General features: G+C 36.5%; 1 protein-coding gene across 1 annotated transcript in view; it reads right to left on the reverse strand.

Annotated features, from left to right (window-relative positions):
- Positions 1 to 16,633, reverse strand: part of DNAH7 (dynein axonemal heavy chain 7) — a 224,376-nt gene that overhangs the window by 99,285 nt on the left and 108,458 nt on the right. Inside the window, exons 34-40 of the mRNA XM_058548598.1 lie at positions 11,950 to 12,081; positions 10,406 to 10,630; positions 7,842 to 8,039; positions 5,387 to 5,542; positions 4,219 to 4,387; positions 2,057 to 2,183; positions 633 to 852 (exon numbers count right to left, since the gene is read on the reverse strand). Of these exons, the coding sequence (XP_058404581.1) occupies positions 633 to 852; positions 2,057 to 2,183; positions 4,219 to 4,387; positions 5,387 to 5,542; positions 7,842 to 8,039; positions 10,406 to 10,630; positions 11,950 to 12,081 (1,227 nt within the window). The remainder of the gene's footprint in view (positions 1 to 632; positions 853 to 2,056; positions 2,184 to 4,218; positions 4,388 to 5,386; positions 5,543 to 7,841; positions 8,040 to 10,405; positions 10,631 to 11,949; positions 12,082 to 16,633) is intronic.

Below are 16,633 nucleotides of genomic sequence, written 5' to 3' on the forward strand. Positions count from 1 at the left end.
CCTACAGTGGAGTGCACTAAGAATCTGCAGACCATACTTTTCCAAAGAATCATTTTTAGGGACCTTGCCGTGGGCAAAATTTCCGGGTGGAATGTACCTTCACTTAGACATATATTTGAATGTGTGAGGATTTAGGAATTCAAATTGTAGATCTAAAAAGCCTACAGAAGTGGAATTTTTAAAAGCCCTTTTGAAATTTATGTCTCTGTAGGACATGGTTTTAACATAACAGCGCATTCCCATTTTCTAGATTTCTTAACTACCTTATTAAAATTAAAATAACTATATTCTTTACATATTAAAAATGGAAGAACATTTTTATTCCCACTTTCCAATATTAGTTGCCTAATTCTAAGTCACTTAAAGAAGATTGACCCAAAGTGATACCTATTTTGAAATATCCTATAAATCAACAGAAATTCCTAAAAGTGGGAGATAAAGCATTTTAAACATCGTAAAATATATTGGTATTAAATATTTTTAAAAATTATCTTGATCATTGGCCTTCATAATGCCAAACAGCTGAATGCATTTTAACAATATAAGCTGTCAAATATTTCTTTTTACCAGTTGTTAGCATGGTAAAATCCTTATTTATTGCATAATCATATTTCAATAACACAGAAATCTACCTCATGAACCCAAAGACGTTTAATCACTTCTTTGGTTTCTGCTGTTTCCGGTCTCGACAAACAAACACCCTGAATGACACGGGAGAAATCTCGGAGGTTGAACAAGTAGTGAGATTTGGCTGGAGTCGGCAAGAGAGTCTTCATTGCTTCTTTATACAGAGTCATTGTACCATTTACAATTTGTGTGGTCAAATCTAGAAAATCATCTGGAAATTTATAACTTAAAATTTTTTTAAACAAAAAGAAAGAAAAATGTTAGCAAATATAGAATTATAATACATAAATAATATTTAGCATGATTAGTATAAAATTTTTATTCTGGCTAAGACAATTGATTTAGTTTAAAGAATTATCATTTATTATTATTATAATAGAATTTTTACTTCTTTTAAAGCAACTGTCCATTCATTATTTTATTTTCTGTTCAAAGGAACTCCATGAGTAAGCAGGACCAATTTAATGAACTTAAAACTACTTAAATGAGTGAAGAGAAGAGGCAGCCAAGCAGCCCAGATTGTGTAACTCAAATTCAGCACCCACTGGACAAATGCATCCTAACCTCTTTCACTCCCAGCATTCTCAACTGTACATAGATAGAATCCCTGAAGAACACTGGTGAAATGGGTATTCTCAGAGAAAGGGAAGAAAGAAAATACAAATATAGAAAAAATAAGGAAAAGAGAAAAAGGAGAGTTAAATAGAAAGTGAAATAAATAGTAAGCCAAGATAAAAAAGGGCAGAGGTCATGACTAGGGTAGAAAGAACTAGAGAGAGAACATCCATTTGGAAAAACTGGCTATCTTGAACTTCTGGCTTGGCGAGGAGCCCGCTGTCCTCTTTCATCATCATGGCAAGGGCAAAGAATGACAGTTTCCTGAGAATGAACAGCAGGGAGCCGAGACTTGCACTGCCCAGGTCCACTTGGCTCCCTGACCTCTGTGCATCTTGTAGAGAAGCACTGAGTGTCCAGAGCTAGGGAGCGACACTTGCCCAGGGTACAGGCTCCAAGGCTACACTCAAACCTGGACATGGACACCCCCAGGGAACTCAAGAGTTCTACTACTGGTATCAAAATCACAGGATAACCCTGGCATATCTTTCTAGCATTAATTGCACTACGTGGTGAAAATTCAAAATATTGATAACTCCAGCATGGACATATTACACAAAAAAATGCAAAATTTGTATAGATTTTTAGGCAAAAATCCAAGACTTCAGACAAAAAAAGGAAAAAGAGAAAGATATCTGGCCCCTTTGTATTATAGTGATGGGAGCAGCGGAGGGGAGCAATGTTACCTGTTACCTTTTTCCTTACCTAGGGATGCTTTTGTGGAAATGTTTGAGAAGCACTACTTACACTGATACATTTTAAAAGATTTTATACACACTCTCATGAAAAAACAAACACATCTTAAATTACTTACCAGATTTTTAAATGCCAGGTTAAGATCCTAGAGAAGATTGTAAACATGGATTTATCACTAAACTCATTGATTGTTATAATATTGAAATGTCGCATGTATCGAGGAGTTACTGGATTTCGACCACCACCTAAATATTAAAAAGAATAACTCTTAACAATGTTACTAGTATATACCAGAGTATTTTCTCTAATATTTTACAGCATAAAACAACTTGAAAGATGGACACATTCATGCCACACAAAGTTAAGAGTAATCAATTGTTTGGATAACCCTGACCTCAAAACAGTTTTCCCCTCAAAGTCAAGGTGTTGTTTTTCTAGTTGAATTATCTTAGTGAGTTCAACTAATTAGATATCATCTTGGGTCAGGGGTATGTTACCCAAGGAAATGAGACCAAACAGAAAGAGCCATTGGCCATGTTCTCCATGACTCATAGCCCAAAGCAGTAAACTGTAAACATCCTCACTACAATACAATATTAAGATATAATATTATACAATATTAAGGTAACTCTGGTGTACCTGAGTGACCAAACTTTAGGGTTCCTCCCACATGGCTGAAATTCAGCACGGCCTTGGCATATAGCCTGATTCCTCCCCCACATCTTGAAATGAATTTCCCTAAGACTAGTCTATGTAGCTCATGTGGCCACCTCACTGGCTACTTGCATTTAAAAATTTGGAGATTATACCATTTTCATAAAATAATGATTACATTTCCAAATATGAGGCTTTAATAACTGACTTAGCATGTAACACATCACTTTACAAAATTGATATTATCATCTTTAAATATATTGCATTTTTAAAAACAAATTGTATTTGCTTTTTAAGGGATTCTATCATGAAATCTTTGTTAAAGAAGTGATTTTAAAAGTGCATAATATCTCTAATAAATATTTTGCATAAAAATATATAGGTTCATGTTTTATGTTTCTTTAAAGCCAGATAAATCTGTATTTTGCTGGATTATCCAGCACTAATTTTGAAAACATGAATAATGTGTGAAAGCATGTAACTGGCAGCAACGAATCTATAGATCAAAATAGTTATGTATGTCTATGTATTTAGAAGCTTATAATGAACACTGGTCTACCTGGGCAAGTTTAAGGAAATGGTGGAAGGGTTTCAGAAGGAAAAGTGAGAGATCATATCCCCCAGCTCTGTCTTCAACCTTCCTCCCAGATAACATCCAGAAATGCTGATTATTTTTAGAAAATGGGGTCCAAGAGGAAAAGATACCTCTACCCTTCTGAAGAGGAAGGGAAAAAGGGACACGTAGTATAAATGACTGGCTTGGGGTCGGGGAGAGGCAAAGTAGAGCTGAAGTCCGAGACCCAGGAGCAAGAGAGTCTTATTTAAAAAGAAAGAAAAAAAGCATTCGAAGTGGCCCAGGGAGTGTGCTGAGAGCAGTTACTGATTTAGAGCAAACTGTCTACACTAGAGGTCAGATAAAGGTCAGGGGGTTTGGAGGCAAATATTGGAGAGATTCCCTGAAGAAATGGTGCATCGAGAAAAGGAATTTTTTAAAAAAATAGAATAGCAGCTTGAGTTTAGCAGAAGAACGTTAAAGACGTCCAGTTAGTTGAATCAAGCCATTTTAGATATTCCGGCATAAAAAATTTCCCTACATAGAGCTTCCTTTGAGTTTATAAATTTCTCTTGGAAAATGTAAAAGATCTTCAAGAGTTAATTCTTTTGGCCATTTCCTACTTAAATTTCTCTCAACAGCCTGTCTAAATCCAGAGACTCACTGGAATGGGACTTAACTTGGAGGAGAAGAAAAGTGATTTCTGAAGCAGGGATGTTTCATACAGGTGAAACTTAAAGGAATGAAACAGAGGGAAATGAAATGCCCCAGGGGAATCTGGGTTCTTGGAATGCAGAGACAGGAAATGGGGAGCAAAGTCGCAGAAGGTGGGAGAAAAAGGATTTGGAAGAGTTGGTGGGAGAATGGCCCCAACCAAGGCAACCCACTCTGTAGTGCTGACCATCAGGGTACACACCCTTAGGTCACAATGTATATACATAGAAAATACACACATACACAAAACATTGTAACTCAAATTGTCCAGTTGGGTTTCTCTTTCTTTCTCCAGCTATCTCTTTAGATATGACCAAAATGACTTTCAATCTTAATAATCACAAACTCAGAAAATGTACCTGGAGGTCCCATAGCACACATGATTTGAATGTCCACTAGTTTAATCACAGAACAATCTTTCAGGTCATACCAATTCCAGTGATCTAACCACTGTCTAAGTAACTCGATGGGAGGTTGAGCCCCATACACCTCCCGAGCGGGCATATTGACATCATCTACAAAGACAACCTAGAATGAAAAAAGAGGAGGTATTAGAAAACGTTAACATCTTACTATTGTGTCTGTCCTAGTGTGTAAACAATGCTGAGGCAAAGAATTAGACTTCTTGTGGACAGATGTGAGAAGTGATGGTTTCTTTTCAAATCAAGAATAATATCCCTTAGCACCCATGCATCTAAGGAATAGAGAGACAGTCTCATTACTAACCTTTATTGGTTAAGAGTTTCGGACTTATCAATCCTCTCAGACAATTTGTTTCTCAATATACCTTCTCTTTTTTTCCTTATACAACTTCAGTACATTAAAATAAATAAGAAAGGTCTATTTAAAAATGATTATAGGGGCCGGCCCGGTGGCGCAAGCGGTTAAGTGCGCGCGCTCCGCTGCGGCGGCCCGGGGTTCGCTGGTTCGGATCCCGGGCGCGCACCGAAGTACTGCTTGGTAAGCCATGCTGTGGCGGCGTCCCATATAAAGTGGAGGAAGATAGGCACCGATGTTAGCCCAGGGCCGTCTTCCTCAGCAAAAAAAGAGGAGGATTGGCGGATGTTAGCTCAGGGCTGATCTCCTCACAAAAAAAAAAAAAAAAAAAAAAAAAAATGATTATAACCTCTGAGTGGTGAGAACGAGGTTGAGAAGGGTGTTCTTGCCAGGGGAACACAGATAAGTCAATGGATAGCTAGGTTGTTTAAAGGCCTAGAAGAGCAAGCAGCAAAGACTCTGCTGAGTAAAAATGTTAATGAGAGAATTAGGAAGGTAGATAATTTCCCAGATGAATATTCTACTTTTAATTCAAAGGGCAACTGCTTGTTTTTAATGTCAAGTTGTCTAATGCACATACAAATGTGAACACACTTATAGCAAAACTTCTTAATCAAAATTTGTGATTAAAAAACAAACATACAAAAAGATGTCAAGCCCCAGTCTACCTGGTTTCCTTGTTCTGATTGTAGCCGTGTACATGAATAGGACCAGTGCTGTTCTATACATATAGAAACAGAGAGCAATTACCATTCTTTTGCCCAAAGGAGGACCAAAAACTCCCTTTCTTCTTTTGTCCAGTTTTGACATGATAATATTCTGAGTTTGAGCTGCTGTAGTTTGTGCTGAGAAGTTAATTAGCAGAGGCTTGTAGATTTCTTTATTGAGTTGATTTAAAAGAAAATTCTATATAAAAGGAAATAATAAAATGAGCCACAGCTGGAATTATGTTTTGGCATTTCAGAATAAACACTAAGCATCATTGTCGACACACTTGAATTTAATCTTGGTGTGTCATAACAAGGTAAAAAGAGATGGAATCAATAGAAATAACAGTTACCATATCAATGGAGTGTCTCTATTTGTCCAGATTCCAAGCATTGGCTTCTCTGATTTCCAAAACCAACATGCAGAGCACACATTCCTTCTTAATATGAAGTCACAGGGACTCAGAAATTAAGAAACTTGTTTAGGTCTCAGGGGTGGGGCAAGAATTCAGACTGTCATTTGTCTCTCTCCAGATCAATATTCTTTTTAATACAGCTTATTATTTTTCCACTTAAATACTAAGTTATCTGACTGTAAGTTAGGAAGCTTAAATCACATAATTGTATTTTTAAAATAGAACTCACTGAAAAGCAGGTACAATTACAATGATTCTTACTTGAGATGTTGTGTTCCAGAAATCGTCTTGTACAAGAATAATGAAATAGGAAAATATTTACAATATATTAAGTAGAAAGAAGCAGATTACAAAATAAGATGCAAAGTATATTCCCAAATTTGTGAAAAGTAAATTTTTTTTTCTTTTGGTCTGGGCAGTTAACTACCTGGGGTGAATTTGATGGAGGCATAAAAGACAAAAGGCTTAATTTTTCTCCAACCACTGTCTTAACCATGTTAAGTCTCCATTCCCTGACTCTCGATGATATCTTGGGCAAATCTTTTATCTTACTGTACAGTTCAAGTTATTTTTCTAAAATCTAGGCCAAATCAACATCTCGATTTAAAATCTCAGTCTACACTTCTCTCTTCCCTGCTCTTGGATATTCCCTGATACAGACAGCATTTAGTTTACAATAGAGGTGTCACTTCAATCTACTGTGAAAGAGATTATTTAATAAATGATACCAGGACAATTATTTAACTATACACCCAAATATATTCAAAAGGATTAAAGGATTAAATTAAAATATGAAATCAATAAAGAACTGGAAACAGGTACTGTCATAAACTGGGAGAATGTGAATGGACTGAGAACTTGCGATGGGGGAGGGACCACTGATGGCTCCTTCCCTCTCCTCCACCTGACTCCCCTGTCTTCTTCCTCTCCCACAGTTGGGTAGGGGCAGAGCTAGAGGAAGACAGGCAAAAGTGCAGCTTCACTGGTGTCACTGTGCTTCTCTCTTGGCTAATGCTGTCTTGCCCGCTGTTGTGGCAAGCTTCCAAATGCTTGTTGTCTGGGAGCAGATGTGCAGGTTCTTTAGATACTCCAAAGAGACAGCCACACTGCACAGTTCCCTGACATTAGGGAACTAATGGGGTTCACCCACTGCAGTGGGCAGTCATCTGGAATGGAGTCCCAAGAAGGCTGAAGTCCACTTATCTTCCACATTGTCCAATTGACCTTGAGGGAAACTTGCACTTACTTGCCATGCCAAAGGCTGGGGATGCTATTTACTGTTAGTTCCAGCCAGCTTTTTGCCTTTAGAAACCAGAAACTAGAGGCAAGAATTGGTGTTTGATCAATTTATCCCCCTAAACTCAAGGGAACACAGGCCGTCTAAAGCCACTGAGATTTGGGAAATTATCTGTTACACCAGCTAGCATTTTCTTAACTAACACACAATGGGTATGATTCTAGAAATCAAGAGAAATCAGTCTTATTACTACATAGTAATTGTTTAGATATTAAATACTTTAGAAAAATAAATATCAATTGTAATTAACTAAAACACCATTTTCAAGGCATATGAAATTCTTCATCCTCGACAAGCTTTTTTTTTTTTTGGTGAGGAAGATTCACCCTGAGCTCACATCTGTTGCCAATTTTCCTCTTTTTTGCTTGAGGAAGATTTGCCCTGAGCTAACATCTGTGCCAGTCTTCCTCCATTTTATATGTGGGTCGCTGCCACAGCATGGCTGATGAGTGGTATAGGTCTGCACTGGGATCCGAACCTGGGAACCTGGGCCGCCAAAGCAGAGCGCTCCGAATTTAACCACTACGCCATGGGGCCAGCCCCTTGGACAAGTTATTTTTATTAAAATACCTAAGAACATGGGATAATAATTTAGTGATATAAAATGGCATCATGTCTTTAATCAATTTTCTAAAATAAATAGTTACTCAAAAATTCTCAGTGGCTCCAACATCAAAATACTTGAGTATTTAAAAAATATTAAGTCCACTATTTCAGATAGTTTAAAAATAACATTCTTAGAAATATTATGCACGTTTTAATATGTATATTTCTACAGTACTTACAATAATATAAACACTCTTTCCAGTTCCCGTTGGTCCTACAAATATTGAAGGCTTTTGATGGGTGGTCAACAATTCCATTAATGCAGAGTATCGAATTGTGTCCAGAGTTGGTACAATGATTTCATTAAACATCATATCCTTAGGAATTGAAGGAGCTTCTGCCAGTTTCTTTACCCATGGTTCCCATTTTCCTATTCCCTGTTTATAATAAACAGCCAAATAGTGAATGTTATGTTATAAAATACTTTTAAAAGTTCTGCATTTCCATGCCATTGTAGAAAAAAAAATAAAGATCAAAACCTTGATATTTATACATTTGTTTTTAACCTTTAAAACGATTCACCCTGAATTTGAAAGTTAAATTTTGTGTTAAATTAAGGGAAACTAGGCTTTTATATGAATGAAAATGAAATGGCAATGCTGTGGTATTTTTGATGCCCTGAAACCACTGATTAAGTCAACCCAAAATTAGTTATTTTGGCCAAATGTTAGATTCTTTAATGGCATTGAGAAAATTAGACTAATTAATGTGTTAGAGAGTAAAGAATTTTATTCAATAAATGTTATTCAATATAGAAATTTTTTCCACCTGGAAGATCAGCTGTATATTGCTTGACTTTGATAATGGTATTTATAACATCAGCTTATCATTTCAGGCAAGATTTCTTTTTTTTTTAATTGTGGCACAAAATATCTAAAATTTACCTTCAACTATTTTTAAGTGTACAATTCAGTAGTGTTAACTATATTCACATTGTTGTGCAACAGATACCTAGAACAGACAGGATTTCCTAATACGAGATTATTATTATGAATGGACATTATACTATACCTTTGCATCCAATTAGTTTGTGAACTAAAATTTTAAATCCTATGACAGTGTTTATAACAAAAAATTTCAAAAATACCACGTTAACTCTCTTTAAGAAAACACCACTGCCCTCTCCATTCTAACAGAATCAAATTCAAGTTGCTGGTCATTCAAAGCACATCAGAATTCAGACTCATCCTTCCTTCACATCTTCATGTGTCCCACAACCCAGCCTCACTGATGGACTTTCTGGTTCCAAACATGCCCTGGGTCCCTGGGCCTTGACACGTGGCACTCTTTTGGCCTAGAGTGTTATGTGACATTCTTCTGAAGAGGTTAGGAACTCATTGAGGTCAGCTCTGTGGTTTATTCACTTTTGTACCCTCTCGTAGAGATTTTTTTGAGGAGGCTGAATTCACATCAGTCTGGAAAAATTGTATTGCAAAGAAATTTCTAGAACTTTCCTAGAACTGATGACGAAATAATGCCCTTTCAAATTCTTGATAATCTTTTCTAACGTGGATCTTTTGCCACCATATGAGGAAGGAAAAATTAAGAATCAGAAAACCTGAAATGGACAGTCATTTAGAGACTGTGTGATCCTAGGAAAATCATGTAATAGCTCTGAGCCCCAGTTCCCTCAATGGTAAAATTTGCAAAATAATCTTCTTTCCTATTTCACTGAGATGTTGGGAAACAAAATACAAATGATTGTGAAAAAGCTTAAAAAATTGCAAAGTGCTCTGAAAATGCAGGGTATTGTTAGTAATTTGAAATCAAATTAAATTAGTAAAGATAAAAAGATAATATCTTGCGGTTGACAGGGTGAAGAATGTCTTCTGAGGCGAGCTTGGCAATACATCTCAAGAGCATAAAAATTTAAAAACATATAGTAATTCCTTTTCTAGGAACTTGTCTTAAAGAAATAATCAGATATGTACACAATGACTTGTGTACAAGAATATTCACCAAAGCAGAGAAACTAAGAAACAAGAAAACAGTTCAATGTCCAAAAGTAGGAAACTGTTTGAACAGGTCATGCATGGTCCATCCAGATGGTAGAATATAGGGAAGCTTTAGAAAAATAAGTTTATTAAGGAAACATTAGTGAGATAGGAAGGTATTCTCTTTATTAAGGGGAAAAGAAGGATATAAAACTATCCATTGGAGACATGGTGTGATCCCAATTTCATTCCAATCTGTACATATTTAAATAAAATGTGTTCCCAAACTTTGTCCTCAATGCAGTACTTATGGGAGCTGTTACACAAAAACAAACAAACACACACCACCCAGGTTTTACTGTACAATCTGTTCGGGAAGTGCTGTATTAACACTGACCCAGCCACGGTCCTGCAGGACCTCTGAGCCCCTGTGATGGGGTAACGTGCACCAAGAACCTCCGAGAGGTGTCCTTGAACAGTATTGCCCAGCGCTGGACCAGACGTCATCATGTGTAATTGTATTTAATGAGTACATTCGGCCCATCAGGTTATTATTATCTCATTTTATCACTGAGAAAAACAAGGTTTAGGGAGACCAAACAACAAGTGCAACGCCATCAAGAAAAAAAGTGCCACTAGGACTCCCTCCGAGGTGTGTCTGACTTCAAAATCAGGGTGCCTTCCTCTACTTCACGCTGTCTCTACAAGTACGCAGCAGTGACAAGGCGGCTGCAGAGCCGTGACGTGCTGTGTGTCTTGGGGGGATCTCTGCCAGGTTGGCAGTTGCAATCTTGCTTCAGAACTCTTACCTCAGTGACAAATTGATAATCATAAATTGTTCCTTTTTCAGGAAATGGGACAGTTAGTGTTTTTGAAGACATTTGCTCAGTACCACTCAGTAATTTAAACCTATTTCGAGTTAGTTCTGAAATTGGACCTTCCATTAGTTCGTGAAGAATCTTATTAAATTTCAAGCGATCATCATCGTTACAAGAAGCACCGACGGACCAAATCAATGAAAACAGAAAAATGCCCTGCAGTGGAGAGATGAGGAGATAGAGCACATTAAAGCATAACTGTAATCTATCCTTGAACTTAAACAGATCAGTCAGATTAATATCTCTGAAAGGAAATTAATAAACTGGTATATAATAGTAAGTTATTTCAGGATTTTGTAATAATTAGTTTTTTTAATGAACTGCATGTCTCATAAAATCTTACTATCAGAGAAGATAATACAATGCAAAGTATGAATTCTAGCCATGGTGAAACCTTAGAATAATTAATCTAGTAAATCATGTGATATTTTAAGTTTATGGCAGGACCTTGATATTCAAAAGAACACTGAGATAACTTTTTATTAAGGTACAAAGACATATTTTAATAAGGAATAATCAACCCACAATATACATGTGTTTTAAATTTAAATTTTTATATAGTGTTTTTTTTAAAGTAGAAGAAAGTTACATTCTTTTATTTGTCTGTTGTAATAATTATCTGAGGACTGATTGTGTAACTAGACTGCCATCCTGCAAGCCTTCTTCTTACCAGACTCAGGCGGAGGGAACAGAGTGGATGACAAGACCCACCACTAAATGAGAAAACCTGTTTGCTTGTTTTAAAATGAAACCTCTTTCTGAGCACAGTCTCAACTATGCTCAGAAAAGTGTGGACTCTACTTTGACACTGTTCACCTACTCCTAGGTTACTTCAGACTGGTTCTCTCTGGAGACTATTTAAAACTAAGTTAAGAATTAATTTATTTCACAAAATATAAGCAATAAGTAACATATTGACTGCATTAGAAGTGCTACCATCAGCAATATGTAATTTTTTATTAAAGAATATTCAAAGTCTGTTGATAACTTTATTCCTATTTTAAAGACATGTTTATTGATTATATATTTTCTTGCTTTCCTCAATCCAAACATATATTTATACACACATATGCACACACATATATATTTTAAACATTTATATCTCATGAAAAAAGGGAAGAAAATCAAGAAAGAAGACTAATGAATGATTATGATTTGGAGGTTGAAGGTGAGGTGACTCTCGTTGTCAAATGGTCATTGGCATTTTGGAGATTGATCATTTCTGAGGCAGGTCAAATGACCCAAGATTTCAGTAGCAGATCTGAGGGGGTTATTGGGCTCCACCCAAACCTCACAATGCAATAGAACTGCCAGTTGAGGAGCTTCCCTAACAGCATTTGTTATTTTGGACGTGACTTTTTCTTCACTGTTCAGCTACCACCCATTGGCCAGCCTCCAATTCCAGGGGGAAAATGAGGTTCATTGATTAGGAAGCAGTGGGGAGAGCAGCAGATACAAGGAGCGAGGGGCCTTACCTCAAGTAAAGAGTATGTTTCTCGATCATTTCTCTCTTTTAGTTTGATTTCATCAGCAAAATCATCCATAAAACAGTCTATTAGATTCATTAAGGAACGGACTAAGTTTGTATCTGAAGTAGGAGATAATTCCTGAAAAATCAGAGAACAAAAGTCTATAAAACAAATTAATTTAAATCAGGCACTAATTAAAACAGCATCAACTAATATTTAGTGAACTCATTTAATTCTAACAGCCACGGCGTCTATGAAAAGGTACTGCTATTATAATTCTGGTTTTGTAGACGAGGAAGCTGAGGCCACGTTAACTCCCTCGTCCAGAGTGTGGCGGCCTGGGTGTCACATCCAGGTAGTGTGCACTTTTTAACCACTCTTGCACTGATTCTCAAATTTAAAAAATGTACTGTTACATGTTTAATTTAATCAAAGACATAGAGTCTATGTTATATCAATTTTACAATCCAAAACACTAAAAAAAATCTTTCAGAGAAGGCTATTAATTTGCTTATCTAAAATGGTAATAAATAAAACCCATTCTAGAACTTCTTTATAAGCTATAGCAGTACTCACAGTAAACTCATCCCTATGAAATCTATTTGCAAGTCTTAAAGAGCACAAAATGCTACTGGAGTGCTATAAATGTTGTGTACTTTACTTTTTTGGGTCTCACTATGGCAGTTTATAAGATAACGAAATAACATGTACAGCTCCTAGAAGCATACAGCATATGCAAGTCTCAATAAACATTTGTCTTCTTCCCTCCAAGCTCTCCTCTATCCTTTAGAGTTGTATGGCTTCACAGTTAACATGTAAGAACTAACTATCTGAAATGGACTCTCTGGAGAGTAGAAGCGGCTGACTCCATATTCAGCCACAATCCCAGCAGAAGCAGGCAAAAATGACAGCTGAGTTTCTGACTAAGATGGGACTAAGTGTTACTCATGCAACACTAAAATCCAAAGAGTTATTACTACGAATAAGACAGATAACTTATCACTACATAGTAAATAACGCTTATGATTTCTTCAAGATAGGACAAGAGTGTACAGTACATTTTAGAAAGTTTGCATTAAAAGTGGGTTTTTTTCTGTTTTGCTTTTGAAAGGATAAGTTCCAGTTACACAGAAAATTCATTTATTTGTACTGCCTACATTCTATGACAATGTCTGAAAAAAAACAAAATCTGTAACATTTGATTATGCCCCTCAATTGATACACGTTTAACTACTTTTGAAACATGATGACTTCATACTTACAACATATTACCATTCCAGCAAAGCTTCTTGAAAGAGCAGTCCACATCCACTGTTGCCTCAGTATCTCCCACATTCCTCAACCAATTGCCCTGAAGAGCCCCAGCCTCTCCCCTGAAAGTGCTGGGGCCAACGTTCCCCCAGGATCTTCTCATTTGCCAAATCAGGGGACGTGTGGGGATCCTTTACTGCCTTGACCTGACCTCTTAGTAGTTTCTGATAATACCAACTATTTCCTTCTTAAAATGTTCTCCTCTCTTCCCTCTTGCTTCCTGAAATTGCTGGTGCACCCAAGATTCTATCCTTTCCTCTCTTCTCTTTTTTCCTCTGGATTTTCCCCTTGGGTAATCTCCATTAGCATGGTTTTAAACTCTACTTTCTAGATCTGTACCTTGAGCCAAACTTCTGCCTCAAGCTTTTCTATTGTATTTCCAACAGCAGGAAAATACCAGCCCTGTGGCCCTATATTTGTTCCAGAGCCAAAGTCATCCTAAAAGACCTTTGGTCAACATCTCCTAAAGCATAAATTAAGCATGCTTTCCCTACAATTTCCAGCTAGAGAGGGTTTAAGAGCCTCCCTAGAACTCCATCAACTCTCAGAGGCAGAAGATTGCCATTCAAGATGTCACTTCTCTCCCCTTCAATCTTTCCCCTCCCCAACCCCCAGGGTGTATTGAAAGAAAGAAAAGTGGATTCGCCTACTTTAGGACCTCTCTCAATGCTGGCACCAAGGACTGACTTCCTTCCCCAAATCCCACTGGTTTAGCTATGGACAGTAACCCGTAAACAATCAGATGGACTCATGTTAAATGTAGTAGATCCCTCATTTAGAATGCCTAAGTGGTAATTTCCCTTCCTCCATTATCATCCACTATCTGGTTCTTTAGATGCCATAAATAAGATTACTTTTTAAAATTGTCTTTTTCTGATTATAAAATAATATATATTTATTTTAGGAACTTTAAAAAATAAAGAAAATTATAAAAATGGAAACTATTTAAAACACCAATAGTCCATCAGAAATGAGAGATTTTAGCCAGATGTGGTTTTCACCCAGATGTGATTAGGTGGGCCTTTGAGATTTTGTTTTTGTTTAAGGGCAAAAAGATTAGCAACCATACATTTTCTCAAACCCTAAGATGCTTTATTTATTTTTTATTTTTATTTTATTTTTTATAATTTTTTGTTTATTGCAGTAACATTGGTTTATAACATTGTATAAATTTCAGGTGTACATCATTATACTTCTATTTCTGCATAGATTACATCATGGTCACCACCAAAATACTAATTACAACCCATCACCACACACATGTACCGAATTATCCCTTTCACCCTCCTCCCTCCCCCCTTCCCCTCTGGTAACCACCCATCCAATCTCTGTCCCTATGTGTTTGTTTATTGTTGTTATTATCTACTACCTAATGCAGGAACTCATACGGTATTTGACCTCCCTCTGACTTATTTCACTTTGCATTATACCCTCAATGTCCATCCATGTTGTCACAAATGGCTGGATTTCATCGTTTCTTATGGCTGAGTAGTATTCCATTGTGTATATATACCACATCTTCTTTATCCATTCGTCTCTTGATGGGCACTTAGGTTGCTTCCAAGTCTTGGCTATTGTGAATAATGCTGCAATGAACACAGGGGTGCATGTACCTTTACAAATTGGTGTTTTCAAGTTCTAAGATGCTTTATTTAAAATATTTTTTGGAGACCTCGAATAGCCAAAGCAATCCTGAGAAAAAAGAACAAAACTGGAGGCATCACACTCCCTGATTTCAAAGTATACTACAAAGCTACAGTAATCAAAACAGCATGGTACTGGCACAAAAACTGACACACAGATCAATGGAACAGAATTGAGAGCCCAGAAATAAACCCACACATCTATGTCCATAGATGCTAATCTTTGACAAGGGAGCCAAGAACATACAATGGAGAAGTGAAAGTGTCTTTAATAAATGGTGTTGGGAAAACTGTACAGCCACATGCTAAAGAATGAAAGTAGACCATTATCTTACATTATACACTAAAATTAACTCAAAATGGATTAAAGAATCAAATGAAGGACCTGAAACCATAAAACTTCTAAGAAAACATAGGTAGCACGCTCTTCAACATCGGTCTTAGCAGCATATTTTCAAATACCATGTCTGACTAGGCAAGGGAAACAACAGAAATAATGAACAAATGGGACTACATCAAGCTAAAAAGCTTCTGCACAGCAAAGGAAACCATCAACAAAATGAAAAGACAACCTAACAATAGGGAGAAGATATTTGCAAACCATATATCTAATAAGGGGTTAATATCCAAAATATATAAAGAACTCATACATCTCAACAATAAAAATACAAACCACCCAATTAAAAAATGGGCAAAAGATCTGAACAGACATTTTTCCAAAGAAGATATACAGATGGCCAACAGACACACGAAAAGATGGTCAACATCACTAATTATTAGGGAAATGCAAATCAAAACTACAATGAGATATCACCTCATGCACATCAGAATGGCTATAATCAAGAAGACAAGAAATAACAAGTGTCGGAGAGGATGTGGAGAGAAGGGAACTCTCACACATTGCTGGTGGGAATGCAAACTGGTGCAGCCACTCTGGAAAACAGTATGGAGAGTCCTCAAAAAATTAAGAATAGACTACCATATGATCCAGCTATTCCACTGCTGGGTATTTATCCAAACATGAAAACATGAATGCATAAAGATACATGCACCCCAATGTTCATTGCAGCGTTATTCACAACAGCCAAGACTTGGAAACAACCTAAGTGCCCATCAAAGGACGAATGGATAAAGAAGATGTGATTATATACACAATGGAATACTACTCAGCTATATAAAAAAAAGGATGAAATCGTACAATTCGTGACAACATGGATGGACCTTGAGGGTATTATGCTAAGTGAAATAAGTCAGAGGGAGAAAGTCAAATACCGTATGATCTCATTCATAAGTAGAAGATGAAAACAACAACAATGACAACAAACAAACACATGGTTACAGAGATTAGATTGGCGGTTACCAGAAGGGAAGTGGGGAGGCAGGAGGAGGAAAGGGGTGACTGAGCACATGTGTACGGTGATGGATGGTAATTTGTCTTTGGGTGGTGAACATGAAGTAATCTACACATAAATCAAAATATAATGATGTACACCTGAAATTTACATAATGTTATAAACCAATGTTACCTCAATAAAACAAAAGAAGAAAAAAAAGAGAACATGTTTTGGAGAATAACTACATGAGTTAAAATCTTCTTACTTTAATTAGAAAAAAGCTTTTAGTCTAACCAGTTAAGAAATTATTTTAATATCTGGTAGTTGACAATAAAAACAGACATTAAACTGATATATATAGGTAATTTGGATTTTCCATTTTTTTAATCTCAAAATTCCCAC

This window comes from Diceros bicornis, chromosome 10 (genome assembly GCF_020826845.1).
Source record: "Diceros bicornis minor isolate mBicDic1 chromosome 10, mDicBic1.mat.cur, whole genome shotgun sequence".
NCBI lineage: Eukaryota > Metazoa > Chordata > Mammalia > Perissodactyla > Rhinocerotidae > Diceros > Diceros bicornis.